This window comes from Saxophila tyrrhenica (genome assembly GCF_035928015.1).
Source record: "Saxophila tyrrhenica strain CCFEE 5935 chromosome Unknown scaffold_1, whole genome shotgun sequence".
NCBI lineage: Eukaryota > Fungi > Ascomycota > Dothideomycetes > Mycosphaerellales > Extremaceae > Saxophila > Saxophila tyrrhenica.
Genome location: NW_027041733.1, coordinates 2,064,691 through 2,077,558, shown reverse-complemented (window position 1 = coordinate 2,077,558; position 12,868 = coordinate 2,064,691). Strand labels below are relative to the sequence as shown.

Genomic DNA, 12,868 nt, shown 5'->3' with positions numbered 1-12,868 from the left:
CACACTCTATCGCGACCTCATCTCTCGATCTCAAACCTCATCTCATGTGATACTTGAGCATCATTTCGGTCTTCGCCATCGAGAACGAGGTCGTGGCATCCTGCATGCTCGTCTCTCTCGAAGATCATTGCGAACGGCGCCGAGACTTCTCCATCGCCCATGAGGAGCCATTGATGCCCTCTCGGCTGTTTCCTGGAGTGCACCAGTGTGCTCAGACAACCAAACTCTGCCTTCTTCGCAGTCCCTCAGCTCGCAAGCCAGGTATCAGTGGTCTCAACCACCATCTCTCACTTCCTATCCCATCATCCACTCTACCATATTCCTCACTCATCCCCGGGACAAGTACTCTTAGCATTCGTCCACCCCGTCAACCGATTCGCAATATCGCTCACATAACACGCCGTCGCCCCGGCCGCCTCGCTCAAATCACCACTCTTAGGAATATATCCGCTATTGTACCCGCGCGCCGCTTTATACGGCGAACTGTAGAGATCCAGATTCTGCACCAGCCCATCACCATGCTCGGTTCCCTGCGTGCCGTCTTGCACCATTTGCAAAATAGACAAGCGAGGACTGGAAGAGTCGAAATTCTGGCCTTTGTGCGACTGCATTATCCCGGGGTTTGTGACGCCGCCAGAGGACGTGGTGTGCCCGACGCGCACGCAGCCGGCGGACTCTTGCATGATGGTTGCCAGGATGAAGCGGTGGTCGACGAGCGAGGCGTTGGCGCGGGACTGGATGGCTTCGTAGATGTATTGGTTGTCTTCGTCGGTGTTGTCGGAGCCGATGTCGAGGGCGGAGCAGGAGGTCTGCATGTTGGGGAGGTTGGCGGTCCACATGTCCTCGAAGCTCACCCATTTGCTGGCGTCGGGGAAGTTTGATTCGTCGCCTTGGTAGTAGGTGTATGTGTCCGCGCCGGGGCCGACGCCGTCTTGGGTGTTGTTGACGCTGTTGCGGGTGGCGCCGCCGAGGTTGAAGGCTTCGGCGTTGGTGACTTGGTCGTAGCGGGGGGTGTATTTGAAGTCGGAGCCTGAGGTCAAAGCAACGGCAACGGCGATGATGATGATGAGGAGGATCAAGCCGCCGGCAGCAGAGCCGAAGATTATCCACTTGCGCTTGCGGCTCCAGTTTGTCCAGGGCCAAGTGCGGGCGGGTTTCGCTGGGCGTGCCGAGCGTGTTTTGAGGGCTTCGAAGTCTTCATATTCAGGTTGGTAGGATGTTGGTCGGCCGCGCTCGTATTCGGGTTGGTATGAGGTTGCGCGGCTGTGGGAGAAGGTGGGTCTTGTGGGCGCTGGACCTCTTGTCGGGCTGTTCTCGTGCGATGATGGTAGTTGCTCGCTGTATCGATTCAGGGGGTTGTTGTAGTCGGCTTGGTAGTGCGGGTAAGGTTCGAGCGGCATGGCGTCGGGGTGGTCTCGCGAAGAGTCTGTAGGATCGTATGGCTCTGGGACGGCGTCGGCGTCGATGTTGGAGGACCAGGTGGAGGGGTCGTCGTCGAGCTTGGAGTACTGCTGGCTGTAATATCTGCCCCGTCCCGACATTTTGGCGGAAGGCGGGAGTGGTGGCGGGATCGAAGGCGGGGAAGGGCGTGGCGTGGCGAGGCAAGCAGGTGGCTGGATGTCTATCCTCTTTGATTTTGGGGGTTGTTTCTGATGTAGCGACTGAATGTGAAGAAATAGATAGGTGAAGAAGAAACAGGAGCAGGAGATGATGACTTAGGTATTCACCTGCATGCAGCTCCTCGGCGTTTGGGAGTGTTGAACGATCTGTGTCCCACCAAGCCCTGCCCTGCCTGTGCCTGCCGCCCTGCCGCCCTGCCGCGCCAAACGGCCAGGACGTTAGCGTGAGTCGTCATCCACCAACCACATGGACCTTTTCTGCCGCCCCGACTGCCTGTTCTCGCTCTGTTCTAGACATAACCTGCTGCTAAATGCAGTACTGGCATCGACAAACTTGATCATGTGCATGTACGAGATATTCGATAGATCACAACGCAGGGCAAAATGCACCCCTGGCGCTTCCAGAAGTCGCTAAGATCTGGCAAGGCGAATCTCGGCGGCGAATATCTAAAAATAGTCTTCCATCTTCACGAAAGCACACGACGCCTTCCCAACGTCTCGACCACACCATCTCGAATACTGACCAGGCGTCGCCACCTCGATGAGTGTGAAGTATCATAGCACTGTGCTCCAGATGGCAATAAGGCGGAAGCGGCGACGATAGCCACCTGGGAAAGATGATGTTCTCGCTGTAACCGCCGCTACGGCAAGACTGCCCGCCATCTCCGCCAACCCCCAGCACGACATTGGGAGCTTGAACAAGTGTGAAACCCCCATACCCCAGAAGTCTTGACAGCCTCACTGCGATTCTGTCTCACCTTTGGGAGTCCGGCACCCCAGCCACCCCCTCCTCTCCGGTCACGCCTGCGCAGAGGTGACGGCCCCAAAGTGATCTCCGCCCACCACCTCCACTTCCAGCCTCAACTTCATAGTCAGCCATTCTGTGCACCAGGTCTGAATGCCGATCAAGTGTCTCGATGGCAACGAGGTAGGTACCGAAGCTGTGGCCTACCACTACTCTTGCGTCCGAAGGCGAGGCGTGCCCGAGCAGTGCGGCTACGTCGTCGGCGTTTGTCTCTACGCCGTGGGCGTAGTCTTGGACACCAGCGAGGTGGGAGCGGGCGAGGCACTGAGCTGTTTGGAAGTTCGGGCCAGAGGTAGGTAGGTACGTTGGGGAGCGAGAGCAGTATGGCCTACATCCGTGCATGGCGGGATTCTAGGCGCCTGGACGACGGTGTGCGGACATCAACGCTCTCGCTTGCGCCTGGGATCTAGAGCAAGATGGGACCAGCGCTGATGATGTCGTGGTAGAGGCTGGCGCCTGAGATTTCGAGGTAAGGCGTTTTTGGTTCGCTTTTGCTGGTCTCTCGATTTCTCCTGAGACCGAGAAGAGTAGCCGGGTGAGAACGAATTTGCTGAAACCCTGCGAGCCGATGCGAAGCTCATGTGTTGTTTGTTCTTCGAAGCTTGTCCCATCGCCTTACGCTTTCTCCAGCAACGTGCGGTAGCATGCCTGCTTAACACCGGGACCCCCGTTGGTCGCCGCGAGATGCATTAACGGAGACAGCCTCATCAACCCTCTTCTCTGCGAACTCCCTCATCCACCGCCCAGAACTGCCGATACAGTCCCACCACCGGCCCCTGCAAAGGCTCCCCTGCATAAACCCCCGACATCATATCCAACCTCTCCATGTCCGTCTCCCCCACAATCCCGCGGTACAGGTTATTCACCCTCTCCAGAAGCCGCTGCCGCACATCAATCGTCTCACAGACCTTGACGCCGAAATCCGATATACTCCCCCACACCGGCACCGCAGCGTGCAGCAGGCGAATGCGGTGGAAGAGCGAGCAGCCCGCTTGCCAGGACATGAGGATGTTGGTCGCGGCGCGCCGGCCTTCGGCGAGCATGGACGCCCTCGCAGAGGGGATGTCGAGCAGCCAGCACGCGCGAAGGACGAGGATGCGAGCGTGCCAGTAGTTGAAGCCGGCGTCGAAGTCGACGAGGGTGGGGAAGACGAAGGAAAAGGGCGTCAGGCCGGTGGCGTCGGCGTTGCTCGGGCGGACGGAGACGCGGTGGAGCAGTGTGGTTTCCGAGGCGTCGTCTTTGAGGGAGAGGAGGGACTGGGCTCGTTGGTGGAGTCGTTGGAGCTCCGTGTCTGACATGAGGCCGGCTTTGGCTGCGCGGACGTCGGCGATGAGGCGGGGGGTGTGTAGCATGAGCTCGAACGCTAGGCGACGGAGGCGTGTTGCGGCGGAGACGTTGGCTTCTTTTGCTATGGTTCGTGGGTCGGGATTTGCCAGGCGCTCGAACGCGGAGGGTTTGCCGGTGGCTATGGGTGCTTCGAGCAGGAGCATGTAGTGGCCAGACACGAGCCTGTAATCCAGCTCGTGAGTCTTGAAAGAGTTCAGACGGGACAGCAGCATCTTCTGCATCGCGGACAAGTGCATGAGCGTCTGCTGCATCGTCTGCGTCCGCGCACCGGGTCCGGATCTCTGCCCCATGGTGCGCTCAAAGTGGCCGAGCAGAGCGCAGGATAAGAGCGCCTCGTCTGAGAGCCGGCCGGTTGGGCTTGAGGTGAGGTTTCGCTGGCTCTCGATCGCGCGGACGTAGTCGCGCAGGCATACGGCTAGAGAGGCGTCGCGGCTGTTCAGCAAGAAGCGGTTAGCGCTGATGAAGGCGCGCGTGGCGGCATCCAGAGTGGGCGAGTGTCCGATGTGGGATGGTAGGGTCGAGAACCAGGACTCGGTTAGGCTGAGACTCTCCAAGTGGTCAATTGCTGCCGCGCAGAGCAGGTCTTGCGAGGATACTGGCGGGTGGTAGAGGACGGGAGGATGTGGTGTTGGCGCAGCATGTTGTCTGGCTCGAAGGGGAGAACGAATCTTTCGGGAAGGCCTTCGAGGTCGCTTGGTATGTCTCATGGTGCGAGGTGGATTGCAAGCATTGTCCGCTGGAGTAAGTCGAAAGTCGGTGGCATGGCTGTCAGATTTCCAAGTGCAAGATTGCTTTCAGCTCAGAGGTGTTGCTGTAAGCGAGAAGACGTCTGCATCTTTTATCGCAGGCATCACACCGCATAGTACCTCCCACTTGCCTAAATTGAGCTCGGCATAGGAAGTATAGTAATATTCGAGCGTCGAGGCAAGAAGAGATGAAGCTGGCGGTGGAGATTCCGCGCTTGCAGCTTCTGGCGCGGATGAGGTGAGATCAGGTTGTTGAGTCAGCCCAGAGCTGCGTACAAAATATGGACCACTCCCGCTCGCTCCCTTTCGCTAACTGATCTCCAGCCGTGGACAGTAGTCTCGTGCGAAACGATAGCGAGGTAAGAAAGGTAAGTCTCGCTTTCACGAGGTAAATTGGGTACTTAAGGTCGCTTGCTGCTCTCCTCCCTACGAACGTATCTCTTCCCCAATTCGCAATCAACCATTCGCAAAAGCAATCGAAGAGATGGCATCTCAGCGTACGTGCCAGCCCCGTGTGAATACTGTGATCGCGTGTCGACAGACTCACCTCCCCCCAGCATCCACCACCCACCCCTGCGAGACCTGGGCATCCGCCTGGTCCCAAACCTCCCCCTCCGTCTGGACAAGCATCTACACCCCAACAGCAACCTACACCGACTACGCCTTCGGCTTCATCCGTCGCGGCCACGGCGGGCTAAAGCAGCACTTCGACCTCTGGCGAACCGCACACCCGGACTTCCAGATCATCGTCCTAGAAACATGGCCGGCCATTGATCTCGGCAACGGAAGAACGAAGCATAGTATTAGGACCAAAAACGTTGGGACTTTCACGAACGATCTCCCGTCCATGAAGGCTTCGGGGAGGAAGTTTGAGTTTTACGCTGCGGTTGATCTTGTGATGAGGGAGGAGGATGGGCTGATTGAGGAGGTGGAGGAGTGGTATCATCGCCAATTTGACTCGGAGGCGTTGGTGGAGCGGGATCTGGATGGCAGTAGGTAGTTCCTGTAGGCTCGTCTGAAACCATGAGTCTCAACCCGTGTCTTTTGCATATTGGTGACTTTGACGAGCGTTCTGTCTCAGGCCACTCTGGAATCGCCTTCTTACCGCATGTAGACATCCACGATCGCTCAGGCTCAACGCGTGTGTTGCGTTATAAAATGGTATTAAAACCAGATGGAGCTTCGGCTGGAGACTTGCGAAACAAGCTTTGGGCGCCACTGTCACATGAAAGGAACTTTGCCCGCACACTGTCACATGGGAATGTAGCCACATGGGAAGACATGAAGTTGGAAACGTTTGGATGGTGCACCAAGAAGAAACATAGGCGACGCGTTACAGATAGAGAGGTCTTAATTCAAACACAGTGAATGTAGAACATGTGAAAATGCGGCTTGGACCAGCGTGACGTAGCGGCAAAACAAGGATTTTGTTCCTTGTTTCGCCAACAAACTTGCACCACCTTCTTCTCTCCCCTTATCACCACATTTTGGGAAATCTCGCACACGACCAACATCTTCACCGCACTGTCGACCCTACACAGAGACCCATAAGTCCCTATCACCACCGCCGCAATGGACGAGCCAAACGTCACGCCCGCCCAATCCCAATATCCCAACCTCAACCCCTATGAGGGCAGCAACGGCAACACAAACACCAGCACCAACGGCTCCGCCATGGGCTCGATGGAGAACGCGAAGAACAGCGCGATGAACAGTAAGGTACGTCTACACCTCTTTGGCGGTTGCTACGTGGACGGGCGCCGCAGGGGAGCGACAGCTGGCAGAGACATGCAATCACCTGCTCCTGCTACGTGTGAAGACCTGAATGCAGATGCCTAACACACCTCCCTCTCTTCTACTTCTTGCTCTTTGCTCCCCACTGCCACGTGCTGACATTCTCTTCCGCAGTCATACCCATCATCCTCACCTCCACCAAGCCATCCTAACATCCACCCCTCCACAGCGGCACAGCAAGGCATGGACAGCGTCAAGAACTCCCAGACCTACCAGTCCCTCTCCTCCGGCCCGATGGCCGACAAAGCCCGCACCGAAGCCGACAAGACCAGCAACGAGTTCTCCAACCTCGCCTCGGCCCGCCAGACGCCCAACACCCAGACAGTGACGGGCCAGAACTTGACACACTACCACTCCCTCTTCTACAACCTGCTCTCGTGGGAGAATCCGCGTGCCACCGGCATCTCCTACGCCGCCATCGTCCTCTTCATCTTTGCTACCCGCTACGTCCCGCTCGTCCGCTATGGATTGAAGCTCTCCTACATGATTCTTGGCGTGATGGCGGCGGCGGAGTTGGCTGGCAAGATGATCTTTAGTGAAGGCTTCGCTACCAAGATGCGGCCGAGACGGTACTACACGGTTCCACGCGAGACGCTGGAAAGCGTGATGGAGGATCTCGTCGAGCTGGCCAACTTCTTCGTTATCGAGTTCCAGAGGATTGTCTTTGCCGAGAACGTCTACGTGACCATTGGCGTATGTTTTGATATACATCTGAACCTTTTTCGGCCATGCTAACATTTCCCAGGCCTTCACAACCGCGCTCATCACCTACTTCCTGGTCAAGATCACCCCAGCCTGGGGCCTCGCCCTCCTCTTCACCACCCTCGCCTACTTCGTCCCGCTCGCCTACCTCCAGAACCAGGAGCTGATCGACCACCACGTCTCCAACGCCCAGACCATCGTCAGCAAGCAGACCGAGCAGCTCCGCGAAATCGCTTCCCAGCAGACCAACAAGGCGGTTGAGGCCAGCTCCAGCGCTTTCAAGACTTATGGTGCTCGCGCGTCTGAGATGGTTGGCCAGGCGAAGCAGAGCGCTGTCGACAAGGGATACGTGAACCAAGAGACCGCGGACAAGGCACCTGGCAGCACTGAGGTCAAGAAGGAGGACTTCCCGAGCGCGCCGACTTCTGTCCCGCAGACTGACGGGCCGACCGAGCAGCCCGTGAGCTCTGATGTCAACAAGGAAGAGCAGGAGCCGTTGTTGGCATAGATTTCGGTGGAGAAGCGGTACGACGAGTAAGCTGAGTGAGCATTGCAGAATTTTGCATATGTTTGGCCCAGCTTCGATACCCTGGAACATTGCACACCTGATGTGCGCTTAACGTGGTATGGACAGAATGATGCGAACGAGAACCGAGAAGGGAAGAGACTTCATGTACTACCAATCCTTGCCTGGGACGAGCGAGGGGACCTTTTCATGCTGCAGGCAGGAATCTTTTGGGGATAGCGAAAGAAGCGATGCATTCTCCTACCTTACTGTTACCTAGCATGAGCGAACCACCTTTTCATCTCCTACCCCTGATCCACCCTTTTCTCCTTCTTCCCCCACCGCTCGATCAAGAACGATTTCCCCTCTATCCTTTCCCAGTCCACCGTCCCGTCCCCACTCACCGGCAAACCCTCCGGATCTTGAACGATGAGCTCAGCAACATCATCGCTATCCGTCCACCGCACCTCCCAAGCCTCTGGCCCGCGCTCCGCGAGCACGGGGTTGAAGCCCGCGCAGTTGGTTGTGCTCTCGAGGGTTTTGAAGATGGAGGTTATTGCTACGCCGTGCGTGCCGACTAATACAACCCTCCCTTCAGAACCACCTTGGGAAGCGAGCTGCGCTTCCCGCCCAATGATCCGCCCGAAACACCGCTTCAGCCTCGCAACAAAATCATCAAATCTCTCTACCCCCGGCTCTGGGTCCGCGGAGCGCGGGTTCGACATATCGACTTGATCATAACTCCCTCCCTCTAACTCCCCCAGCCCTTGGCCTCGTAAATCCAGATCCGGCGTCACGGTCTCAACACCCGGGTGCGTTTCCAGTATCGGAGCGATCGTTTGCGTTATCCTTATTAATGGGGAGTGGTAGACAGAGTTGATGTGGCGGGATGTGAGTTTGGAGGATAAGAAAGAGGCTTCGCGGTGGCCGGCGGCGGTGAGGGAGGTGTCGCGCCAGCCTTGGAGGGTTAGGGTGGTGTTGTCTTGGGTTTGGCCGTGGCGGATTAGTAGGAGGTGGAGGGGGGGCATTGTGGGTGTCTTGGGGGAAGGGAGTCTCGCTGCGGGATGGGAGTTGGGCTTGTTGGTTCGTTCCTGTCCGTTGTCAAGTGCGTATTTAGGGACCACGAGATGTTGGCTTTTTGGGGTATCCTAGTCCTGAGTCCGAGGAGTTGTCGCGCATGTTGAAAGCTATTCTCCGCATTGCAGCTGATCGACGTTGAACTGAGTTAGAGTTTGGGAGTTGCCGAGGAAGGAAGGAGGGAGGTTTGGTGGACGTGGAAGTAGACACCACATTAAACATGAATCAGGCAAACGACCCGACCTTGTGGGCAAAGGATTATCAAGACATACGGCATCTACAACGCTTGGAGGTAGGAATGTCCCGCGCACGACGCCTGGATGACAGACCGAGTACGGCCGAGCAAGGGAGACGGAGCGGCTGGGCTGAGCTCGGCGACAACTTCAGCTCGCTACTGTTTTGATTATCGACTCATCTGCTTCTCGTGGCGATGACTCCGTCCTTCAGAATCAGAAAGTGGCCATCATGGACAGGGAGGATCATAGACAGTCTTCAAGCCGAAGAGCTGTGATGGACTGAACACAATGTTGTTTGCACGAGCTTTCCAACGCTCGCTTTGCTCACCAGCTCGAGTTCCGTTCCGATATCCACACCACAGAGCGTTTCTAAGAAGGCCAACACCACAGAGCGTTTCTAAGAAGGCCAACACCACCGTCCTTGTCGGACGACCGCTGGAGCCGACGCCGGATCTGCACACGGCAGAGTACGGGTGGCAGGCTATCGTGCTCTCGACCTACCATCTTGGACACGCTCAGCCATGCCAGATGGCAGCAGCGTCGCGGATATCGTCCGGTCAATCACCGCCAACTCCTGGCTTCGTGGAACACGGCCCGGATGTGGTTCAAAGACCCACTGTTCTACTTCCACATCGCAGGCGTCGCTGGGCTGTTCGGGCTGTACTATCTCTACAACCTCGAGAGAGTGCCTGTCACATACCGATGGCGCTTTAACACGGTATCGGAATTTCATGAGAACCAATTTGCGGAACGCGTACATCTCGAGACTGTGGAAGCCAGGGGGGACTCCATTTTGCCGAGAACCTCAAAGGAGCATGTTGCTGTTCAGAGAATCTTTGACCACTTGCTTCCTGCCGCTGGACTGTCTGACACAGAGTGGGAGCTGCATGTGATCGACGACCCCGACACAACGAACGCTTTTGCTCTGCCTGGAGGTAAAGTGTTCGTCTACACCGGCCTACTTGACTTTTGCACCTCGGACGACGAGCTGGCCTCCATCCTGGGCCATGAAATAGCGCACACCATCTGCCGACATGGGATGGAAAGTCTCTCCCGCTTCCTCCTATGGTTGCCACTGTACGTTATCAGCTGCGTCGCCAGCGGTCTGGATCCAGATCTGGTGGCGCTAGCAGTGAACGTGGCCTTTCGATATCCCAACTCACGCACGCAGGAGGCAGAAGCGGATTACATTGGTATGCTCCTTATGGCCGAGGCTGGCTACGACCCTTCCGCTGCGCTGGACTGCTGGCGGAGGATGGAGGAGCAGGAAGCAGGGACTGGTGTGAGTTATAAGAGTACGCATCCTGGCCATCATAATTGATTGGAGCAGTTTCATGTGTGGTTGTCGGAGGCGAGGAGGAAGAGAGTCGATGCTGGGATTTCCGGTGAGACGGTCCGAGCCCAAGCAGTCCATGCCAGTAGCTGACGTTGAGTTTAGATGAAGACTTCTGGTCGTATTATTACTTGCAGCGAGGGCGTTGCGGTCTGAATGAGAAGAGTTACGCATGATTGTGCATCCTGGAGGTCATAGACCGGGCCAGTATGCTGGCCTGAACCCGGTGCCCAGCATTGCCGCCCATTGGAAACGCTTTCCTGTGCACACTCATGGTCTGGATGGGTTTTATACCACGCCATCATTCCTTCAATTCGGTCCTGGAGCTCTGTACGACCCGATCTCCATCCACAGTCGGACTTAACGGATTTCATGTGGAGACCAGCTTGGCGGCTGTGCATTATTAAACAGCTGGATGAAACCAACACCAGGACTTCACGTTTGATAAGGTCCGTCCATTGGAGTTTATCGAGACATTGAAGGATAGCTGCTTAACCGACCACCCTCGACATGGCATCAGAGAAGGCAACCACAATGCGGACCGCCGCCGAAGCCCTCGTGATGTCTTTTAACGGCGACTGGTCGGAGAAGACGCTCGAAGCAGCAATGGCGGCCAGAGCACCAGAATGCATGCACGCTATGCTACCGAAATCATTGAACCTACCACCTAAATCCAACGATGACTGGACGGCCCACTTCAAGCATATGGTGGGTAAGATTGGGGACGCAACGGTAGGCCAACCTTTCCCCTTCATACTCGATCACTTTTAGGACTGACGACTTGACTCAAAGATGACCATCCACGACGTCGTCGTTGCTCCAGAGGAGAAACGAGTCGTGATCTACTCCATCATGGATGCGATATCCGTCGTAGGACCCTTTCACAACGAGTACACCTGGTTCTTCACCTTCGATGATCATGGCACGAAGATTGTACGCATTGACGAGATGTTGGATAGTGCGGCGACGAAGGACATGATGGCGAGGTTGGCGAAGGCGAGGGAGCAGGAAGGGAAGGCGTGAGCGGCGATCTGTTCTACCAGATGTTGCGGTATGTAAGATATGCTTAGCTTGATACTCCATCTCATGCGATTCCGCTCAACAACTCAATATACAACATCGATCTTTCTGACGCTCAACGCAGCACGGGTCCGCATTCGTCCGAGCATTGAAACCCCGCTTTGAAGTCTACCAAGGTCTAAGGTACCTCGTCTGCCTTTTGACCTGTAGTAGTACTGACAGGGAACCGGCAGCGCCTTACGATACCGACCCTCGGGACAGAAGGTATATAGACAAAACACACGACGCTCAAGCCATCAAAGTTCCAAGTCCAACCATTCCATCACGATGTCTCAAACCAGCAGTGAGATCATCCTCTTCAACTACCCAGAGTCGGTATTCGGACGGCGAACGGTTCGATATCTGAACCTCCGTGGACTCTCATTCTCGCAGATCAGAGTGCCGCCCAACATGCCTCGTCCCATTCTCCAGGAACGACTGGGCATCAACTACCGCCGCATTCCCATCATGGCCATCGGACGGGACGTCTACATCGACACGCGGCTTATGCTACGGAAACTGGAGACTTTGTATCCCGAAGGTAAGCTAGGTTCAAATGATACTTTCGAGCAGGGGTTGGAAGACATACTAGAGGAGTTCGTGATCGATGCTGGACCATTTGTTCGGACGGCTGGGTGCATCCCGATGTCCGCTCCGTTGGTGAATGATAAGGTCTGGATGAAAGACCGCTCCGATGGATCAGGCGGGATGTTTTCGAGAGACGCGTTGATTGAGAACCGTAGCTGGAGTCTCAGCCAGCTGCGGTTGTATTTTGGTATGATGGAGAAGATTCTGGGTGATGGACGGGAGTGGATCTTCAATGGATCGAGACCAGGGTTAGCGGAGGTGCATGTGGCGTGGGTGTACGATTGGGCGGTGAATATGGCTGGGGATATGGGGGGTGAATCTGATGATTCGACGGCGGATCTGAAGCGGATGCTGAACAAAGACGAGTTCCCGAGGATCCATGAGTGGGTGCAGCGGTTCCGAAAGGCCTGTGAAAGGGCGGAGAGCCTCAACTCCGGCGCGGGTGCGATAGATGAAGGGCAAGAGAAGGAAGACGATGTCGTGAAGAGGATCCTAGGCGGTGGACTCGAGGAGCCTGATGTCCTCGCTTTCGACGACGACGACGTGCTTGGGCTATCGAAGGGACAAGAGGTCAGCGTCTCTCCCGTAGACTTCGGCTTCACTCACCAAGACGTTGGTACATTGATCGGCTTGACGAAGGATGAAGTGGTCATTGAGACGGGAGTGCCAGGAAAGTCAAATGGGAAGCTGAGACTCCACTATCCGAGGATGAATTTTAAGATCAAAGCGGTTGATTGAGGATACAGGTACCAGTCTTCCGACTTTGTGACTGAACGACCGCAGTGCAGCTTTCTCTTCGCCCACGGAGAGGCAACTGTTGAACGGCACGAGTTGTTTCGCAGATGCCGCAATTCTTGACAATGCTTTCCCTCTTGAAGCGTTGTGAACGCGCTTCTCCTCCTGCCTCATGGCAGCTCCTTGGAAGAGGATTACGAGGACCTTGTCTGCGTCTTATGTTACCGGCAAGAAGAGACGTAAATGAATCGCTACTCTCGTGCTAACAAATTCCTTGAAACCTACCTGCCGAAGGGGCTGTATCTCCACAGCAAAATGATGG

The 12,868-nt window shown here is 56.1% G+C and overlaps 7 protein-coding genes across 7 annotated transcripts; 5 read left to right on the top strand and 2 right to left on the bottom strand.

Moving 5' to 3' along the window:
• Nucleotides 1-17: 17 nt before the first annotated feature.
• On the bottom strand, nt 18-1,541 carry LTR77_000906 (uncharacterized protein; the record flags this gene model as incomplete). Its single annotated transcript, XM_064798170.1, has 2 exons — nt 18-192; nt 328-1,541. 2 exons carry the CDS (start codon nt 1,539-1,541, stop codon nt 18-20), a joined length of 1,389 nt encoding a protein of 462 aa, XP_064664404.1.
• A 1,590-nt stretch (nt 1,542-3,131) lies between these two features.
• Nucleotides 3,132-4,478, bottom strand: LTR77_000905 (uncharacterized protein; the record flags this gene model as incomplete). Its single annotated transcript, XM_064798169.1, has 1 exon — nt 3,132-4,478. One exon carries the CDS (start codon nt 4,476-4,478, stop codon nt 3,132-3,134), a length of 1,347 nt encoding a protein of 448 aa, XP_064664403.1.
• A 523-nt stretch (nt 4,479-5,001) lies between these two features.
• On the top strand, nt 5,002-5,517 carry LTR77_000904 (uncharacterized protein; the record flags this gene model as incomplete). The annotated part of the gene is made up of 2 exons (XM_064798168.1): nt 5,002-5,014; nt 5,075-5,517. 2 exons carry the CDS (start codon nt 5,002-5,004, stop codon nt 5,515-5,517), a joined length of 456 nt encoding a protein of 151 aa, XP_064664402.1.
• A 572-nt stretch (nt 5,518-6,089) lies between these two features.
• LTR77_000903 (uncharacterized protein) lies at nt 6,090-7,521 on the top strand (the record flags this gene model as incomplete). The annotated part of the gene is made up of 3 exons (XM_064798167.1): nt 6,090-6,236; nt 6,426-7,004; nt 7,057-7,521. The coding sequence occupies 3 exons, from the start codon at nt 6,090-6,092 to the stop codon at nt 7,519-7,521; spliced, it is 1,191 nt and encodes a 396-aa protein (XP_064664401.1).
• A 1,908-nt stretch (nt 7,522-9,429) lies between these two features.
• On the top strand, nt 9,430-10,152 carry OMA1_1 (metalloendopeptidase; the record flags this gene model as incomplete). The annotated part of the gene is made up of 1 exon (XM_064798166.1): nt 9,430-10,152. One exon carries the CDS (start codon nt 9,430-9,432, stop codon nt 10,150-10,152), a length of 723 nt encoding a protein of 240 aa, XP_064664400.1.
• Nucleotides 10,153-10,674: 522 nt separating this feature from the next.
• On the top strand, nt 10,675-11,187 carry LTR77_000901 (uncharacterized protein; the record flags this gene model as incomplete). Its single annotated transcript, XM_064798165.1, has 2 exons — nt 10,675-10,896; nt 10,957-11,187. The coding sequence occupies 2 exons, from the start codon at nt 10,675-10,677 to the stop codon at nt 11,185-11,187; spliced, it is 453 nt and encodes a 150-aa protein (XP_064664399.1).
• Nucleotides 11,188-11,511: 324 nt separating this feature from the next.
• Nucleotides 11,512-12,549, top strand: LTR77_000900 (uncharacterized protein; the record flags this gene model as incomplete). Its single annotated transcript, XM_064798164.1, has 1 exon — nt 11,512-12,549. The coding sequence occupies one exon, from the start codon at nt 11,512-11,514 to the stop codon at nt 12,547-12,549; it is 1,038 nt and encodes a 345-aa protein (XP_064664398.1).
• Nucleotides 12,550-12,868: the final 319 nt, after the last annotated feature.